Source organism: Pocillopora damicornis, chromosome 8 (genome assembly GCF_964200805.1).
Source record: "Pocillopora damicornis chromosome 8, jaPocDami1.2, whole genome shotgun sequence".
Taxonomy (NCBI): domain Eukaryota; kingdom Metazoa; phylum Cnidaria; class Anthozoa; order Scleractinia; family Pocilloporidae; genus Pocillopora; species Pocillopora damicornis.
This window is the reverse complement of record NC_142677.1, coordinates 1809935-1825979: the sequence shown is the minus strand read 5'-3', so window position 1 is coordinate 1825979 and position 16045 is coordinate 1809935. Positions and strand designations below refer to the sequence as shown.

General features: G+C 38.1%; 3 protein-coding genes across 8 annotated transcripts; 2 read left to right on the top strand and 1 right to left on the bottom strand.

Moving 5' to 3' along the window:
- The first annotated feature begins 7 nt into the window (after nucleotides 1–7).
- Nucleotides 8–3209, top strand: LOC113664512 (large ribosomal subunit protein eL24). The gene is made up of 5 exons (XM_027180116.2): nucleotides 8–42; nucleotides 304–379; nucleotides 1370–1617; nucleotides 2577–2628; nucleotides 3072–3209. The coding sequence occupies exons 1-5, from the start codon at nucleotides 38–40 to the stop codon at nucleotides 3156–3158; spliced, it is 468 nt and encodes a 155-aa protein (XP_027035917.1). The 5' UTR covers nucleotides 8–37; the 3' UTR covers nucleotides 3159–3209.
- A 154-nt stretch (nucleotides 3210–3363) lies between these two features.
- LOC113664510 (uncharacterized) lies at nucleotides 3364–9407 on the bottom strand. Of its 6 annotated transcripts, none has more exons than XM_089180424.1 (5): nucleotides 9257–9407; nucleotides 8563–9132; nucleotides 5812–8003; nucleotides 5012–5501; nucleotides 3364–4617 (listed from the first exon to the last, which is right to left on the bottom strand). In XM_089180424.1, exons 2-5 carry the CDS (start codon nucleotides 8996–8998, stop codon nucleotides 4436–4438), a joined length of 3300 nt encoding a protein of 1099 aa, XP_089036550.1. In that variant the 5' UTR covers nucleotides 8999–9132; nucleotides 9257–9407; the 3' UTR covers nucleotides 3364–4435. The 6 variants fall into 6 exon arrangements, with proteins under 6 accessions (XP_089036550.1, XP_089036552.1, XP_027035915.2 ...); XM_089180426.1 differs by having other exon boundaries at nucleotides 8569–9132; nucleotides 9257–9394; XM_027180114.2 differs by having other exon boundaries at nucleotides 9299–9394.
- A 256-nt stretch (nucleotides 9408–9663) lies between these two features.
- LOC113664513 (lambda-crystallin) lies at nucleotides 9664–15969 on the top strand. The gene is made up of 8 exons (XM_089180468.1): nucleotides 9664–9781; nucleotides 11105–11150; nucleotides 11603–11630; nucleotides 11874–12083; nucleotides 12409–12573; nucleotides 13334–13528; nucleotides 14442–14547; nucleotides 14924–15969. The coding sequence occupies exons 2-8, from the start codon at nucleotides 11107–11109 to the stop codon at nucleotides 15148–15150; spliced, it is 975 nt and encodes a 324-aa protein (XP_089036594.1). The 5' UTR covers nucleotides 9664–9781; nucleotides 11105–11106; the 3' UTR covers nucleotides 15151–15969.
- The last annotated feature ends 76 nt before the right edge of the window (nucleotides 15970–16045 follow it).

Below are 16045 nucleotides of genomic sequence, written 5' to 3'. Positions count from 1 at the left end.
GTTCCTTCTCTTCCACCAAAATAATCATCGTACAGCGATGAAGTAAGTTATCTTTAAAATCCTTTCCCATCCAGACATTTATCTACCACTTGAGAACATAGATCAAACATCCAAAGCTACTAGAGTTCTCTTAGTTTTATTTCAGAGAACAAAATTGAAATTATAACAATTAACAGAAGTGCAATTTTCCTTCTCTTCTTAGTGACTCTCTTATGCTAGGAATACTACTTGTGTCTGCTTGATAGCGTACTCAGTTCTTCTATTTGATTGGAAATATGAAATTAAATTGGTCATATTTTCTAGGCTCGAGTTGTGTAATTACAGTGGGTACAAGATCTACCCTGGCCATGGCAAGAGATATGTTAGGCTGGATGGAAAGGTACGTTCTGTCGTAGAGTTGTATAGTAGCTGAAATTGCAGTAGATGGTAGTTTGATTTTCGCATAAATGCTTTTCAGAAATTGTTCTTTGCCCTGACTAACAGTAATTCCATTGAAAGAGGAAGCACACTTGTACATTCGATTTGTAGTTTCTTTAGTCTGTCTTCTTACATGTCAGAGAAGATTTTTTCAAAGTCGAATGTGTCTCTGTACTTCTTGCTTTTAATTTTATTTGTATTGCGAAACTATTGAATACAGGTGTACATGTAAATTAATTGGCTACATTTTGGAAAAAAAGAGGAATGACACAACAGGTGCTTTGGTCATTAAGTGTAAATGTACTAGCATTCTGTTGCAAATGCTGCAATCCGAATGGTTACTACTTAGTATCTACTCCATGATAGAAAGCAATTTAGTTTGAATACTTTCATTGTCTTGTTTAAAAAGTAAAATGAAAATAAGACATAGGCCTGTCTTTTTAGGTTCTGAAGAGTTCGTAGATTTATCATAAAGTAATTAGATAGTTCACTCTTGATTTTTATTGGTGATGGTGGATTCAGTTATACCCTACATCAGCTATCATGCAACATAAATCTTGAACTCACAAACAAATCGAGATATGTCTAGACTTGACATTGGATTCTGTATTTGTACCACTGTTGTTGAAGAGGACCTTGTGGGTTTTTGTTGATTGTAAGTTGAAATTAAAAGGATGGGTGAAAGACCTTATGATAGGGGTATTTGTAAAAGCAGTTTACTGGCTGTCTGCTAATGCTTATAAGACCTCTTACTGGTGTTTGATAAGCCTGCAAGCACTTGTTCCTGTTTGGGTTTTTCCTTAGGACCTATAACTGGTAACAGCCACTTATTACACCTTTGGCAGCCGCTTGTGGAAAAGGTTACTACAGTAGAACCCCTGTTTATGGTCACTTTAACAAGTTGTTTGTTAGGGTGGGCTCCCTGTTGAGATTTTTTCTGTTTTATGGTTAGGTCTTCAACTTCCTCAACAAGAAATGCGAGCGAGCCTTGTTAATGCACCGTAATCCTCGTAAGATTACATGGACTGTGCTCTATCGGAGAAAGCACAAGAAGGGTACCACAGAGGAAGTCTCCAAAAAGCGAACAAGACGTAATGTCAAGTTCCAGCGTTCAGTACAGGGGGCAACTCTTGAGAACATCTTGGCTAAGCGAAACCAGAAACCTGAAGTCAGAAAAGCCCAGCGTGAACAAGCCATCAGGTTGGTGTAAAGAGTACATTTAGCAGGGCTAAGAATTGATGGTCACACAGTTGCCATTGGCAAGTTAAAACTGACCAGGGCTACCAAAAGTTAAGGTGTGAATGCCCGATGTGCGACTATGCTACAGAATTTCAAAAAGTTGCAATGTAAATTATGCGAAGTACAAAGTTAAAAATAGAATGCAAGATGTAATTTAATTGGACTACCTTTCTCTTTGTTTCTTTGCCTGGACTCTAAAATCATCCATCTTAGTGAATTTTTAGTTCTGAAGTGGAAATTCCGAGCCGTTTTAACAGTAATTTCAAGAGTGATCCACATTCGCAACATATAGATGCCATTTTTATTTTGTGATTGCCACGTGACTCTGGACTTTTGTGTTCTTTCCTTTTAATTAATGCTCTGTTAAAAGCCATGGGGTGTTTATTCAAGTTTTTCATTTTAAACTAGAGGAAATCGAGGGCAACTTCATTTTGGGATGGGCTACTAAGAATTCAAGGAAACTGGCCCGACTGGCCACTAAGCACTGGAGTTAATTTTTAGCCCTGCATTTAGTCCAGCAAATTAAAGGAAGGGTGTTATAATGTTGAACCTGGTAACCACAATGACTTTTTACGTCTTCACTAGTGGAAATCTAAATGGTGTGTTTTCGTAGGCATTGAAGATATTGTGATTTCAGAACAGATGAATTCTGGTTTCTCATTGATCTCTATAAAATTAGGCTCACTATAACACTGCTGCTTCAGAAAAAAATACACTGAAGTACAACCTTGTTGTCCAGACATAATTCCATGATGATTTAATATACCTACATTGTTTGAGATCCTCACAGAGAATCTCTGATTTAACATTCGTCAAAACCCTGAGAAAAGTGTTCTGGACAGATAGACATAATTTCATTTAAGTTTATATTGTTGTACAAATTTCTTCAATATCACAATATTCTTCATTTTTTCCCAAAGGGCTGCAAAGGAGAAGTCAAGGGCTAAAGAGCAACAAAAGAAGGCTACCAAGGTACGAGTCTCATTGAGGGGCTTTTCTTTACCAAGGATTGTAGCTAGAATTAAGCTTAGTGGCTGAAATTTCAAGTGAGACGCTTCAAGGAGAGACATGGTCTGGTGATGACTATTTGTTCCCAGTCATACAGGAGCTTCTAAGCTTCTTGTTTACAGAATGTGGGATGAAAGAAATGAAAAGAAGTCATAATTGAAAAGAGTTCAAAACAATAATTTCTTTCAGTTACTTTACTTGTTGTAGTGTCACTAATACAGAGGTTAGTTGGGGTTATATTTAAATATTTTTAATCCCACTATAGTGTTCTGTATTGAACATTTGTTAATTGCATAACCTCAGAAGTGCCAGCTGTGCTTTATTGAGCAAATTTGCAGGCAGGTGGCACTCAGGACAACAAATTACTTTTTACCAGACTTTAAATTTGTACACTTCAATTTCTTTAGGCACAGCAACAACAGCCCATCAGACAGAAGCAAAAAGCAGCCAAACCTGTGCAGACAAAGGCTCCTCGTGTTGGAGGAAAACGCTAATGAATTCAACTGTAAAATGTCCAACATGTAATAAAGCCTTTGTTGAAAATATTTCTTGTGTAATGCATTTTCTTAGGGTTGGGGGAGGGGGAAGGGGGAAGGGGTGTAGTTCTACTTACAGATGGTTTTCTCTTGTCACTTTTGAAGTTGGGATTCTTAAGGTGGATATTTAACAAGGGCATGTCATGCACATGCATTGCACATATTTTACACATACTTTGAACTTTATTTACAACCATCCTTATTACTATAGTTATTAATGTACAGAGTTTAATATGACTAGTGCTGAGGTGTGTAACTGGTCTGTATGTTGTTTGTACTTGTCAAGTTGCTGTAAATTTAGATCAAATCACAAAACCAGTTGGTTCTTATCAGAAGTATCGTGAGTGTCGTAATTGCAATTTTTTTCTTCGTGTACTTGTTATGTCAAGTTCTCTAAAGTGGAATGGTTACCACAGCTAGGTGAATTTCAGTGATGTGGAAATGTTTAAGCAGTGAAAACCTCCATCTCATGTATGATGCACAACTACTTCGTTATCCAACCACAGAATATATTTTTTATTATTATAGTTATTGATTGATTGTACAGATTTCTCTCTAAGCTTCTACTTGTATTTCAAAAATTAACATTGTCCCTTACAATATTACTTAAAAAAAAATTAACATTATTACTTTGACATGTGCCAAAAGCCTGTATCCCAAAAGCTGGATGCTAATGCATGCATTGTGAGTCCTTTCTTCTATTTTTTTTCATTAGTGTTTCATATTAAATGAAACTTTCATTTGTTTCATGGTTGGTTTGAGAAACAAATTTTAAACCAACTTCCTAGACAACGTCCTTGAAAAAAAACTAATGCTAATTGGTGTAAAAATGAACATTCTTTTTGAATAATTTAGACTTAAACCAGCTTACGAAACAAATCAAGTATGAAATTAGTCTGTTCAAAGTTAGCTACCCTACAACTAATCAAACTAACACTTTGAACATGTATCTCTCTTCTCCTTATTAGCAGAAGTACACTTCTGAGGCCAGCATGAGGGCCAGTAAGAACTTATAAATAAGTTTTTCACTCTTTGTTATTTCTAACATATTTAGTAATACAAATTGTTGATGATACTTATTACAAATACAGTCGTTTTTTCTGGAGTGTCCACTATCCCCCACTCCCTAACATTAGTCCGGTATCAATTCCTTGCAGTTGCCATTTTGTAGTTGTTGCAGATATTGATCAAAGAGAAAATAGGCCATTAAGGCCTGTTCAAACATGTTCAGACATTTATGAATTGTTAAGAAGGGATTCACGAGAAAGAACATCTGGGTAGTACATTCCAAAGCAGTTTTGGCAGTGACCATGTCTCTCTGGTGCAGCAGTGCGGTCACATCCAGTTATAATACATCTGTGAACTGCTACTGTTGTATGAGATGCAGTAGAAGATGGGGTAACTTCCCCAGGGAAATCTGTAGAGAGATGCAAATGAATTGTATCAAATATATTTTAAGATGGGAAAAGGGAATGTTAGAGCTCCCCTAGATGATGTAAAAATGTTTAAAACACTACTTGCAAGAACTCATTAGTTAAGGGAGGTTGTATGTCTTATAGCTGTGATTGCAGAATTTTGCTATTGTGTAATTTGTGCACTAACTATTTTTCTGTTTTGTTACTGTTCCTTCCATTATAGGAGATGTGTTTGCAGATTGTACAATGTAGGTTAGATGTAACCTACTGTTCCAGCCCAAACAATTGCATTCACTGTAAGTTTTCAAAGCAGAGAAGCACATTCATGAAATTGTGTGGAGTAGCTACTCAGCAATACTATGTTGATTTAGCTTACAAATTTAGCTTCAGTGTTACCTGGAACTGAATGTGGGTATGAAAGAGGAATGGTGCTTTCCAAAAAGCAGCGAGAGCAATATCCATTTGTCTCTGGTGTTCCAAATAGGGTGCAGTTAGTACCACGGCATTTTTGACCACTGATGTCACCACTGCCTGAATTTGACTGAGATTGCCTCACTTGTGAGCCATACTGAGGGCTTTGTGGCTGGGACACTTGTACTGGTCCTGGAAGGTCATAACCAAACTGGCGATTTTGTGTTGGTGTTGGAAGATTGTGAGAGTTACCTCTTATAACTTGACCCTGATTTTGATGCACTTCAGAGGATAATGTGGACCTTTGTTGAATCCTTCTATTATCAAGATAGCACTGCTCACATAACCCATTCTTCTCTGGGGTTCCAAATCTGAGACAGGCTTTGGTTTTGCATGGAAGCTCAGTTACCTTCACAGCTGTCCTCTTGGTAGTTGTCTCTGTTTGGTTTATGCCTTGAGAAGTGCTTTGTGCTCCCTTCGTAAGAGAAAAAAATAATATATGTTAGGGTTATCGATGACAGGAAAATGATTTTCCTGATTAGTTATTTAATTGGTAACATTTTTTTAGTGAAATTGATGTCTGTGGATCGTCGTGAATTCCTGCAAAACTAACATCATTTTGATGCTTACTTGTCTTCCTTGAGACATTTTGCATCATCATTCTATTTGCTTCAGAAAATCAAACGAAGGTAACAAAAGGTGCAAATAAGATTTTCTTGAGTTTATGAACTAGACTGCCCTTATAGGTAAAGAATTTTGGGTTCATTTTCCAGATAACTGCATACCTGGTTATTTGAAGCAGCAGCTGTAAAGGTGCCTTGTTGTCTGGATGATGTCTGGGAGACTGCAGCTTGTCTCTTCTCAATGTCATGTAGTTCTGCCTGAAAACCTGCAGCAAAGCAATCTTTGCACAACCCACCATCCAGTTCTGCTCGTTTTCCACACAAGGCGCACTTATCTGCTTTTGATCCGGTGGATGGTGCTTGTGGGATGACTTGATAGGGATGTTGTGCCCCTGCAGATGACGAGGTCCCAGCAGTGTTATGGGTATTGGTGCTGCCACTTGTAAATGCTGGGACAGGATGCCTTAATACACTTGATGCAGTCACTGCCATGCTGCTTGATCTTGTTAGCTGTTGCAAACCACTTCCTGAATTGGTGATGAATGGAATTGGATTTGCATTTTCACAAGCTTGACACAATCCTCGCCCATCCCTTCTTGGATTTTTGCACGCTGGGTTGGAGCAGGTATACAGACCAGTACCATTTGTTGGTGCTGATGATGGGTGATAATTTGGGGTGCCTGCTGCTGCTGATGCAGATGTGTAGGTCGGAGATGATGTTACTAAGGGGACACTAGCTTCTCCTGCAGTAGTTACTAAAGTGTTTCGTACCCGAGAGGGACCAGACTTTCTTGCATGGCATTCTCTACACAAGTCTGAGAACTGAGATATTCCTTCATTGAAGCAGCCTGGAGAGGCACACAAGACACCCTTCCTTCCACCACCAGTTGGAACTGGATTAATTCTTGTGACATTCTGTGGTGGTGCTTCCTGGGGTGGGTTGGGTTGCATAGCATTCCCAACTGATTCACCCTTGGAGGTTATAAAACTGTGAATACAATCAGTGTAGCACTGTACGCACATACCATACAATGCAGGTACACCAGGGAATGGACAGTTGTGACGCTGGCAACTGTTAGGCTGTCCTGGCAATGCAGGGCTACGTGGTGATAAGGTATTTTCCATCTGTAAACAGAAGGTTCTGTAGCATCTGGAGCATAAGTTATGATGTTCAGGCAGGCCAAAGAACTCACAGCCATTCACTCTGTTTGCACAGTGCTTTGAGGTTGCCAATGTCAAGGAATTCATGCTTGCTGCCATTTCTTCAGCATTTCTTTCAGCTTCAAAGCACCTCTCACATAGGCCACCATGGTTAGACACTGCAGCATATTTGCACCCGGATGTCCGACATTTGGCAGGAGTCATAGCTGGAAAGGTTGTGGGAAGGGTTGTCACAGTGGCATTAGAAGCTTGTGGTGTTGCAGATGTGGTGGTTGTTACAACATTTTCCTGAGAAGAAATCTGTCTTGCTGCTGCATAATGACTTGGTTCTGAAGCTCCAAGGGTCCTGATATACTCGTTCAGACACTGAGAGCAACGGTTCCCAGTCTCTGTTGATCCATAGAAGGTGCAACCTTGAGTTTGGCATGGAACAATCTGTAGTGTTGGCTGTTTGGTACCTGGTTGAGACTGAATATTTACTTGACTGGTTCTTAGCATACGTTGATATTCTTCCTTGGCCCTTTGGAAGTATCCATCAATAAGAGCTTTCATGCAACGAGGTTCTTCACCAAAATGCAACTTTGCAACAAGAATTGACTGCCTAGAACCTCCTTGATCACTCAAAACAGATACTTTAGCACAGTCCAAGTACTGACGCACACGGTCACTTGCCAATGGTACTTCATGATCGAGAAGAAAATGAACTGGTAATGGTGATCCATCATATTTAATTAATGGCACGGCATGCATGCAGTTACTTGACCTTAAAGCTGGCTGATTTTCATTCTCCAGGTCTAGTTGTCCATCTTGAATACTAACAACTGCTGTGAAATGTCCATTTGCATAACCAATCACTAAGGGACTTTTCACGCAGTCTACAGAGTCCCACAACAGAGGCAAATAAATACCTCCAAAGTTTATCGGAGAATATGAATCGCCATATGGTCCTCTTAGGGTGTCATCTGACATCACTATAATAGTGCGACGCAAGATATTGGCAAGGACAAAGATGTGGATCTCTTCAAGGCTCCCAAACTGAGCACCATTTGGACCAAATGGAAATTCATTCTGTGATACATGTCTGATAACTTCTTCCCATTCACGATTCCATTGTTCTTCTGTTCTCTGATATCCTCCAAGCTGGTTCAATATTTGCCGTTCTTCTTCAGCTTTCCAGCGACGATGGTAAAAACCTTGAGAGTAAAATCAAATAAAGGAAAAAAAACTGAAAGATAAATACAGGACACCAGGTTTGAACCACAAGACTAAACCAGGTGAATTGTGAGAATTATTATTACTCTGTTGGGCATAATGGCTCTTTAATGGGGCTAAAATGGAGATTTTTACATTTGACAATTTAAAGAACAGATAATTTCTCATATATATGAAAATGTGGAAAGCAAAGACTGACAAGGAGCAAGATCTAGTGACATAATAAATAACCTGGGTCAGTTAATTGTGATTCAAAGATCACCCAACCATAACAACTTACTATCAACTTCCTTACGACCGTTGCTAGTTAGCACTTGTAGTGATTGGTTAAAAACTGGAACTCAACCTATCTGAAGTACCAACCAAAATGACAGTGAGGAAAGAGATTTATGAACTATAATTAACCTGTGAATCATTTATTAACATTTTCCTTTTGGTTCTAACTTACAGTAATGAAAGTGGAGAGGTTTGGAGGAGGATGTAGCGCGGTAAAAACAGGCTATACTAATCCCATCTTCCCTTCTTAGAATCTTAACTTACTTGTACCTTCCACGTCTTCCACGAGTGCTTCGTGAGCAGTTTTCCTGAGAGTCTGATAACGATCGTTGACGGCCCACATTCCAATTGAGGCTGCATGCATTAAACAGTTTCCATCGCCCAAAGTACTCACTGTCGCCATACGACCCAAAGCGCTACACCAATTAAGTCTTTTGGCAGCTTCCAACTCTCTCATTGTGTGTCCATCCACCAAAAAGCTGAATACGAATTTTCGGAATTCGAGAGTGAAATCTTGGAACGAAGGAAGCACAAATGTAAAGTTGGAAGAGGAATCTAGATATCTGTGTTTTGTAACGTCTTCGGGTACCACAACATCTTTCCGCACTATTTCTCGCACGTCTAAAGCGGAGTCGAGATCGTTCAAAGAGATGTTTCGTTCAAATAGATGACTCGGCGGTTGAAATGAAGCCATGGCCATGGTGTTCTTGAAGGGTCGTAACCAACGTACGGACCCACTTTCTGTCGAAAATTTTACTCCTTCTACCAGATCACGACGATTCAAATCTGGAAACTTATTTCTGTATCTTCTCTCAAGACGTTAATTACAAAATCCTGAAAGAAAATTAAGCAACGAAGGTTTTAAAATGCGATTGCAAAGCGGAAGTAGACTTGTGTCAGAGTTAGGGGAAACAAAACGACATAATTTGCCCAAAAAGTAACATTGCTTGCCTCACACCCTTTTTAAAATTTAAGCTTCGTTGACTAGAGAGAAACAAACCTTTAAAAGGGGCAAGACAGTTCCCAAACCCTAGTAGGAAAACGAAATCACTAGTACGACAAATCGTTATCAACGTTCGTCCCCGGGACTTTTCCCGTGGGGAGTCCCCGACCCAGCCCGTTAGTGCGAGCCAATCAGCAAGCAACCCGTTTTTAGGGTACATATGAGCGTAATTTTTTTAACTGAAAATATTACCCACTTATGGAAGCATTTACCTTTATAAAAATTGGCCTAGAAGGTCAAGAAGATATTTTGTATGGATACGAGTATGTTTCATCGCACACTTTGCTTGTAGGATTGATAAGACGTTTCCAGATCTCGCCCTTACGTACACCACCCCAGAGGATTTTGTCGTCTTCCCAGGTATCACTTGTGGCCGCACTCCAAACCTGGAAATGTCGTAATTGAGTCACTTTCCCTTCTTAGCCTAACGGGAATTTTTTCTCTTCCTGATCGGCGCCCCAAGTCGACAAACAAGGGCAGGTTCGTCAATATTAATTACTTTTATCATTTAGGGATTTTTCTTTGGTTAAATACAATATGATTAACTAACGTAAGTCAGATTCGAAAAATAAGACCGCGGTTATCGATCTACTGCTTGTGTCACGCAAGGAATAATTTTCTATGATTTTTCCCAAAATTTTTCAGCAATGCTAATTGTTTGTGTGGTGTATTAAAATACCTTACCAGCCAAGGCACACCTAACTGATCAGATCACGTTATGGCGACTCCCTTTTTGTTCATAATTTTATTCACGATACATAAATACTTATGGACACGATTTGAAATTAATTACTTTTTATCACACATAGAGAAGAGTGAGCACTCCGGACATACATTTAAAGAATGCCATGTTTTCTTCATTTTTTTCCTTCGTTATTCCCGCTTAGTCCATCGTGGTCAGGTTTCGAGACTGATGAGATTCGCAGAAAAGAAAAGATAACCTTTTGTGTCTATCCTTTTGAGATTCAAATTGTGTTATACTAGTTACCCACAGTGACTCATCTTTAGCACGACCGGAACCTCAGTTCCCCTCTACTATTGTTATATCGATCATTCATTAACCTTACGTTCCTTCCTCCGATATCTGATGCCCTACCCTGCTAAGCTTGTCACATGGGCCATCTGACAAATTTATTGATTACAGATCTGTGTAATTTAAGACTTAACACAAAATTGGACATTATTTTGAAAATAATTTTAAAAAATCCTTTGGGATTTGAAAGAATGGGTGCTATCTGATGGGATCTTAGAGATGTCTGAGTGTTTATTTGACTAATTGCATAAACTTTTATTGTATTTGTGTTGATTGCCACTGACCAACTTGGGTATTGTGATGCAAGAAAAAATATTTATATTGTGTAGATCATGTCCAGCGCCATGCGTTTTTTACGTACTAAATTTCCTGTGGGGTGTAGATTATGGGTGTACCATATTTTTTTAGCCACATATAAATTAACTGCTGCATTCTTCTGATGCAAGGGTATTTTCTCATATGTTTTCTGAGAAAATGTTAATTTGAGATTGAGGAATTTCAAGAAGGGTGGAGGTTTGATTAAATGATATTAATCAATTTTCATGTTTCATCTGGATAAATTTATATTCTCAATTCATGGAGTCATTAAAACTCAAATCCTTTGAAAAATAACATTTTAGAAGCCAGTGGGCTATTCAGAGGGTACTGCTCCTTAGTCTGCACTGACATGAATTCCATATGTCTGTAGTGATAAAGCCAATTGATGCAGTTTTATTAATTAAACTTGCCATTGATAAATTTCACAAAAGGATAAACCTCTTTTATGTTAGAAATGGCCACTTCAAACAGCAAAGGAAAAGTCACTATTATTGGCAGGTGGGAATTTTGACACAAATTCTTTGTCATTTATTGCTTACTTTCACCATAGGCACTGATTGTCACAATCCAAAATTAATTTGGAATCACTTTCCATTTCCCAATATGATTGGGCAATTTTGTGTGTGACTCCAGTTACATACTGGTAAGATGGTGAACGTAAGACCCTTTGGAGCTTGCTGTTTATATGATTAACTGCTTACTAATGTATCTTCTGGCATTGTGTTAACGTGAAACTCTCTGTCAAAGAAATTCATCTATTGTGATCACCAGTAGATGTGGTTGACTTCTTTCTTTGAAAACCATTTTTTAAATTGATTCTAGGCTCTAGAGTAACTTGTTCAGCTTTTACTTGTTTTGCTTGTGTCAGAAATACAACAAACTATATATACTTAATTTTTTAATTTTATCTCATGAGCTTTTAATTTTATCATTTGTCTTTTTTTCACTAGTGGGTTAATAGGAAGATCTTGGTCTGTGGTAAGTAATAACTGCAAAGCGCTCTATGACAATTTTTGTGTTAGTAATTGTTACAAAATGTAGTTTAAAGTTAGATGACTTAATTTGAAATCCCATGATTTCAGTTAGTGGGTGTGTTTTTTCTTCAGCTGCTGCTCGTAATGTTAGACACATGAAATCTTTTTTGCTTGGGTTTGGTGCTGCACAAGTCAAATTTGACTAACCTCAGACTAAATTTACCCTTAGTTGTGCCATTTTTTGCAGATTTTCTCCAGTGCTGGTTTCACTGTTGCTCTTTATGATACAGTAGCCAGTCAACTGACTAATGCATTGACAAGTATTGAGTCCCAGCTGCATGATATGGAGATGAAAGGCTTGATGCGTAGTCCAGGCATGACAGCTCAGGAGGCATTTAAGTTAGTTACCAGCTATGATGACCTTGTAAAGGCATTGGATGGAGCTACGTACGTCCAGGTAGAATTCAAAGACAAATCATTAACCCTTAACACCCCAAAATCAGTATGTATATTCTCCATACTGTTCTCTAAACATTTCCTAAGATACTGACATGGAGAATTTATCTAACAATCAAGATCTTCTTTAGTGGGTGATCAGTTCCTTTATTCTCCTGACCTTAGTGTTTGATTCAGGGGTGATATGGTAAAGAGAAATAAGATACCAGTCACTCCTAGGGGTTAAGGGGTTATTTGATTATTGATAAATAAAAACTGTTTGATTGAATATAAATATTGATCAATAGCATATTAATTTACTATGTTGGTGTTTCATTTTGGATTAGGAATGTACTCCAGAAAATCTGGACCTGAAGAAGAAAGTTTTTGAAAACCTGGATAAAAGTATTACTTCTGATGACATGATATTAGCTAGTTCAACATCATGTATAGTGCCTTCAAAGTTCACGGAATCTCTGAAGCATCGCAGTCAGTGTATTGTAGCCCATCCAGTGAGTGTCAAAGTATCATTAAGACCTTACTCATTGTTGACTAGACTAAACTTGACAAGACTAACTCACCTTACTTGGTGAGAGAGAAAAAGGAACAAATGAACTAACTCCAGTGATGACGAAAAACAATCTAACCTGAACAAAAACAAATTGATAAACCAGTCCTAGTAAAAAAGCATGCTTACAATGTTATTTATAAAATAATTCAAATAGTACGCACGCTCTGATTGGCCATAAAACCATTTTACATGAGCGTATATAAACATGGTTTTTGTTCCTCTTTCATCAGTTATTTTGGTTTCCTACGCTTATCTCATGTTCTCCCAACCTCCTGTGTGTTTACATCAGGCTATGTAGACACAGAAACCATTTTACATTTCTTCAAAATTAATCTTTGTGCCTCTATGTATTCATGTGCACATCGGTATTTTAACCTTGCTCATATTTCCTTTTGTCCTCTTTACACCCTAAGATTAGAAAGCATATTCTTCATTCTGTTCTCCATACATCTCCAGTGGTGCTGTCAGGGAGAATTTGTTTAACAATATGAGCTTCTCTTTTGAGTGATCATTTCCCTTATTCTCATGACCTAAATGTTTGATTTAACAGTGGATATTGTAAGGAGAAATTAGATGCAATCACTCTTAAAGTTTAAAGGGTTTAACTTTATCACATTTTTGTGAAGATAACTTATTGCATAAGCACAATTAATTTTAGCGTGATTTGCAATGAACGTTGTTTTTGGTTTTGCAATTATCAGATTAACCCTCCATACTATGTACCATTGGTAGAAGTTGTTCCAGCACCTTGGACAGACAGTAAAATAACAGACCAGACAGTTGCTCTAATGAAACAGATTGGCCAGTCACCTGTTGTAACCAAGAAAGAAGTGAATGGATTTGTTTTGAATCGTCTACAGTATGCTGTCATCATGGAGTCTTGGAGATTGGTAGAGGTAACAGGAAGTTTTGCATGGGGGATGGGCAGGTGATGGATGTTTGAGGGGGGTGGGGATTAGCTGGAAGTAGCACAGTGCCTGTTGTAGAGAGATTATTGTTAGTAGGTAGTCAAAATCCACAAACAAGATTAGTGTACTGCTGATCAAATTGGCTAGGTTAATTTGTGGTGTTTCTCGATTTGTGATAGACTTTCTCTTGTAATGATGTGACTGGCTCAAGGATGACATAAACATAGAAATTACTTTTAATTAGTTTGTTACCTCTGAGCACTTTTGTGTGCAATCGGTGTTTTAGTTCACCACATGTTAGAGTAATTGTAAAAATGAGGATGGGAAGTTATTCCAGATTGCACTGGTCTTGCTTTCCTTTTCAAGGAAGCAGCGTGCCAAGTGGTAATTAGTTGGAACAACGTCAGAGCCATAAACTTTTAGGCCTGATTATTTGAACAAAAGTTTTGTTTAGCAAAAGTGCGTCTTAAACATACCTCAATGTAGCTGGACCTTTTATCTGAACATTTTATTTTGTAAACAGCGTCAAGAAAGCCAAAAGCTGATCGTGGAAGGACATTTATTTCATTAAAATCACCCCTCTCAAATAGAAAGCCTGAGGCCCACTGATTGCATAAAAACGTGGTTTGGATAAGGCATCGAGTTAAAAACTGGCCCTTACTATTCTTTCAATAAAGCAAATCCGTCTTTTTCACTTGCATTTTCCTGTGATCGACGCTGATTCTCTGTCCTCACTTTGCCTGAGTTTACAGTAGATTTATTGTTTCGTCGAAATAAGTACGTTCCCACTTCAGTCTATAATGGTATTAAGCAATTCAGATTTCTAAAGTGATGTATGGTAACCTTACGAAAAGACATGATAACATGTTTCTAGTAAATTGATATTTTTTCTTTTTCTGAGGATGGCATTTGTTCGCCTGAAGATATCGAGACCGCAGTGACAGAAGGTCTTGGACTGCGTTACGCTCTGATTGGCCCATTTGAAACCATGCATCTAAACGCCAATGGTATGTTATTATTTAGAAGTTATAACACTTTTATTTTTCCCTACGTTCATGTCGACTGAGTTGAGGAGGGTGGGAGAGAGGGGTGGGGAAATATTTGTCTCGAAGCCTTTATTCTTTCAGCTTGTATCTCGAAAGCTATTTCCGGCCTTTCTACGACCCTCATGCGCGTATTTTTTTTTTTTAAGGCGCAGCCTTGGCGTTACTTCATTGCTGTCTATTGGTTTTGTAGGAAAGTCATGCAACTTTCTCAACTAACCAGATAAAGTAGAAAAACCAATCGCGACTTGTTCATTCACGGTTGTAACAACGCGAAAGAAAGAATGATTTGAGAGACCCATCTGGCATTTGAATCTTACGTGACGTGTTCATTTGTTAGGAATCAGAGATTACTGTGAGAGATACGGAGAAAATATTGTGCGTGTCTGCGAAGAAGAAGGGGGACCGCGGAAATTAGCTGGTGATACGTTGGACAAGATTGAAAAGGTGTTTAATGAAAGCATTCCTTTAGATCAACTAAATGAAAGAAGGAATTTACGAGACAAGAGACTAGCAGCACTGGCTCAGCACAAACATCAAGAGAAAAGTGAGAGCGGTGCCATGTGACGCTTCAAGACCTGACCAGCGTTAAAAAATCAGAATTTTCTTGTCAAGCAAACTACTTTCCTGAAAATTGTTCATCCTGAAGTTGCAATGATTTTATTCAATAGCCGAGATTTTTTTAAAGTGATTCTATTTTCCTTTTTCGCGACCTGTCATTGTTTGAGATTCACAATGATTTATGAAAAACTCATAAATCGAATTAGTGCTTAGGGTACTTTGTGCATTTTGTAATGACAAGTCGATTTTGTTTTACCGATATGGGGAGGGTCACTGAGTCGTCTCGGACAGAATTATTTACGAAAAGCTGTTAGAAAAATGAAAAGTTTTAACAATGATCATTGTTGCGAAATCCCATCCTTTCTTTCCAACTTCTTTGCTCACATTTGCGCACGCTAAGATCGTCAGCTCAGCTTGCATGGCATTACGGTGCATAGCAAAGAACGTAATGCAGTTTGTTCAAAAACCTACTTTCCCTTTCGTCATTGGCTGGGGTGGACTAGGTAAAAAACACACATGGGAAGGAATTAAAGATCGCACCATGAAAGAAAGGAGAAAAAGGAAAAAGGAAATGAAAAGGAAGCAAATATAAAGAAAATATTTACTGTGCTTTCTGCACACTAAATTTTTAGGGAACAAAAATGGAGCCTTTTTTGAGTAAATATAAAATGTAACTAGCTACCTCTAATTAATAATTTAAAGTTGATTTAACTAATTTAGTATCGCGAAATCGTGCTTTAACTTACTTTTTGTCTGTCTATTTTTGGATGAATGGATGTTTATAGGTACATACGAATAAAGCGTTCAATTGCTATTTCAATTTAATCATTAGCGTTTTTGTGAATTTTAGTGACTTGTAAAGTAAGATGATACAGTAATCAAACCGAGATGTTGATTCTGG

Bases quoted from the DNA above. Each gene is read 5' to 3' on its own strand.
- LOC113664512 (XM_027180116.2), top strand. The intron at 380-1,369 runs GTACGTTCTGTC...TTTTATGGTTAG, and splicing joins ATGTTAGGCTGGATGGAAAG to GTCTTCAACTTCCTCAACAA. The intron at 1,618-2,576 runs GTTGGTGTAAAG...TTTTTCCCAAAG, and splicing joins CAGCGTGAACAAGCCATCAG to GGCTGCAAAGGAGAAGTCAA.
- LOC113664510 (XM_089180424.1), bottom strand. From the start codon at position 8,998: ATGGCCATGGCTTCATTTCAACCGCCGAGTCATCTATTTGAACGAAAC. The intron at 8,004-8,562 runs GTAAGTTAAGAT...TTTACTCTCAAG, and splicing joins GGAAGACGTGGAAGGTACAA to GTTTTTACCATCGTCGCTGG. The intron at 4,618-5,011 runs GTAACACTGAAG...ATCTCTCTACAG, and splicing joins ATACCCACATTCAGTTCCAG to ATTTCCCTGGGGAAGTTACC.
- LOC113664513 (XM_089180468.1), top strand. From the start codon at position 11,107: ATGGCCACTTCAAACAGCAAAGGAAAAGTCACTATTATTGGCAG. The intron at 11,151-11,602 runs GTGGGAATTTTG...TTTTTTCACTAG, and splicing joins AAAGTCACTATTATTGGCAG to TGGGTTAATAGGAAGATCTT. The intron at 12,084-12,408 runs GTAGAATTCAAA...ATTTTGGATTAG, and splicing joins ATGGAGCTACGTACGTCCAG to GAATGTACTCCAGAAAATCT.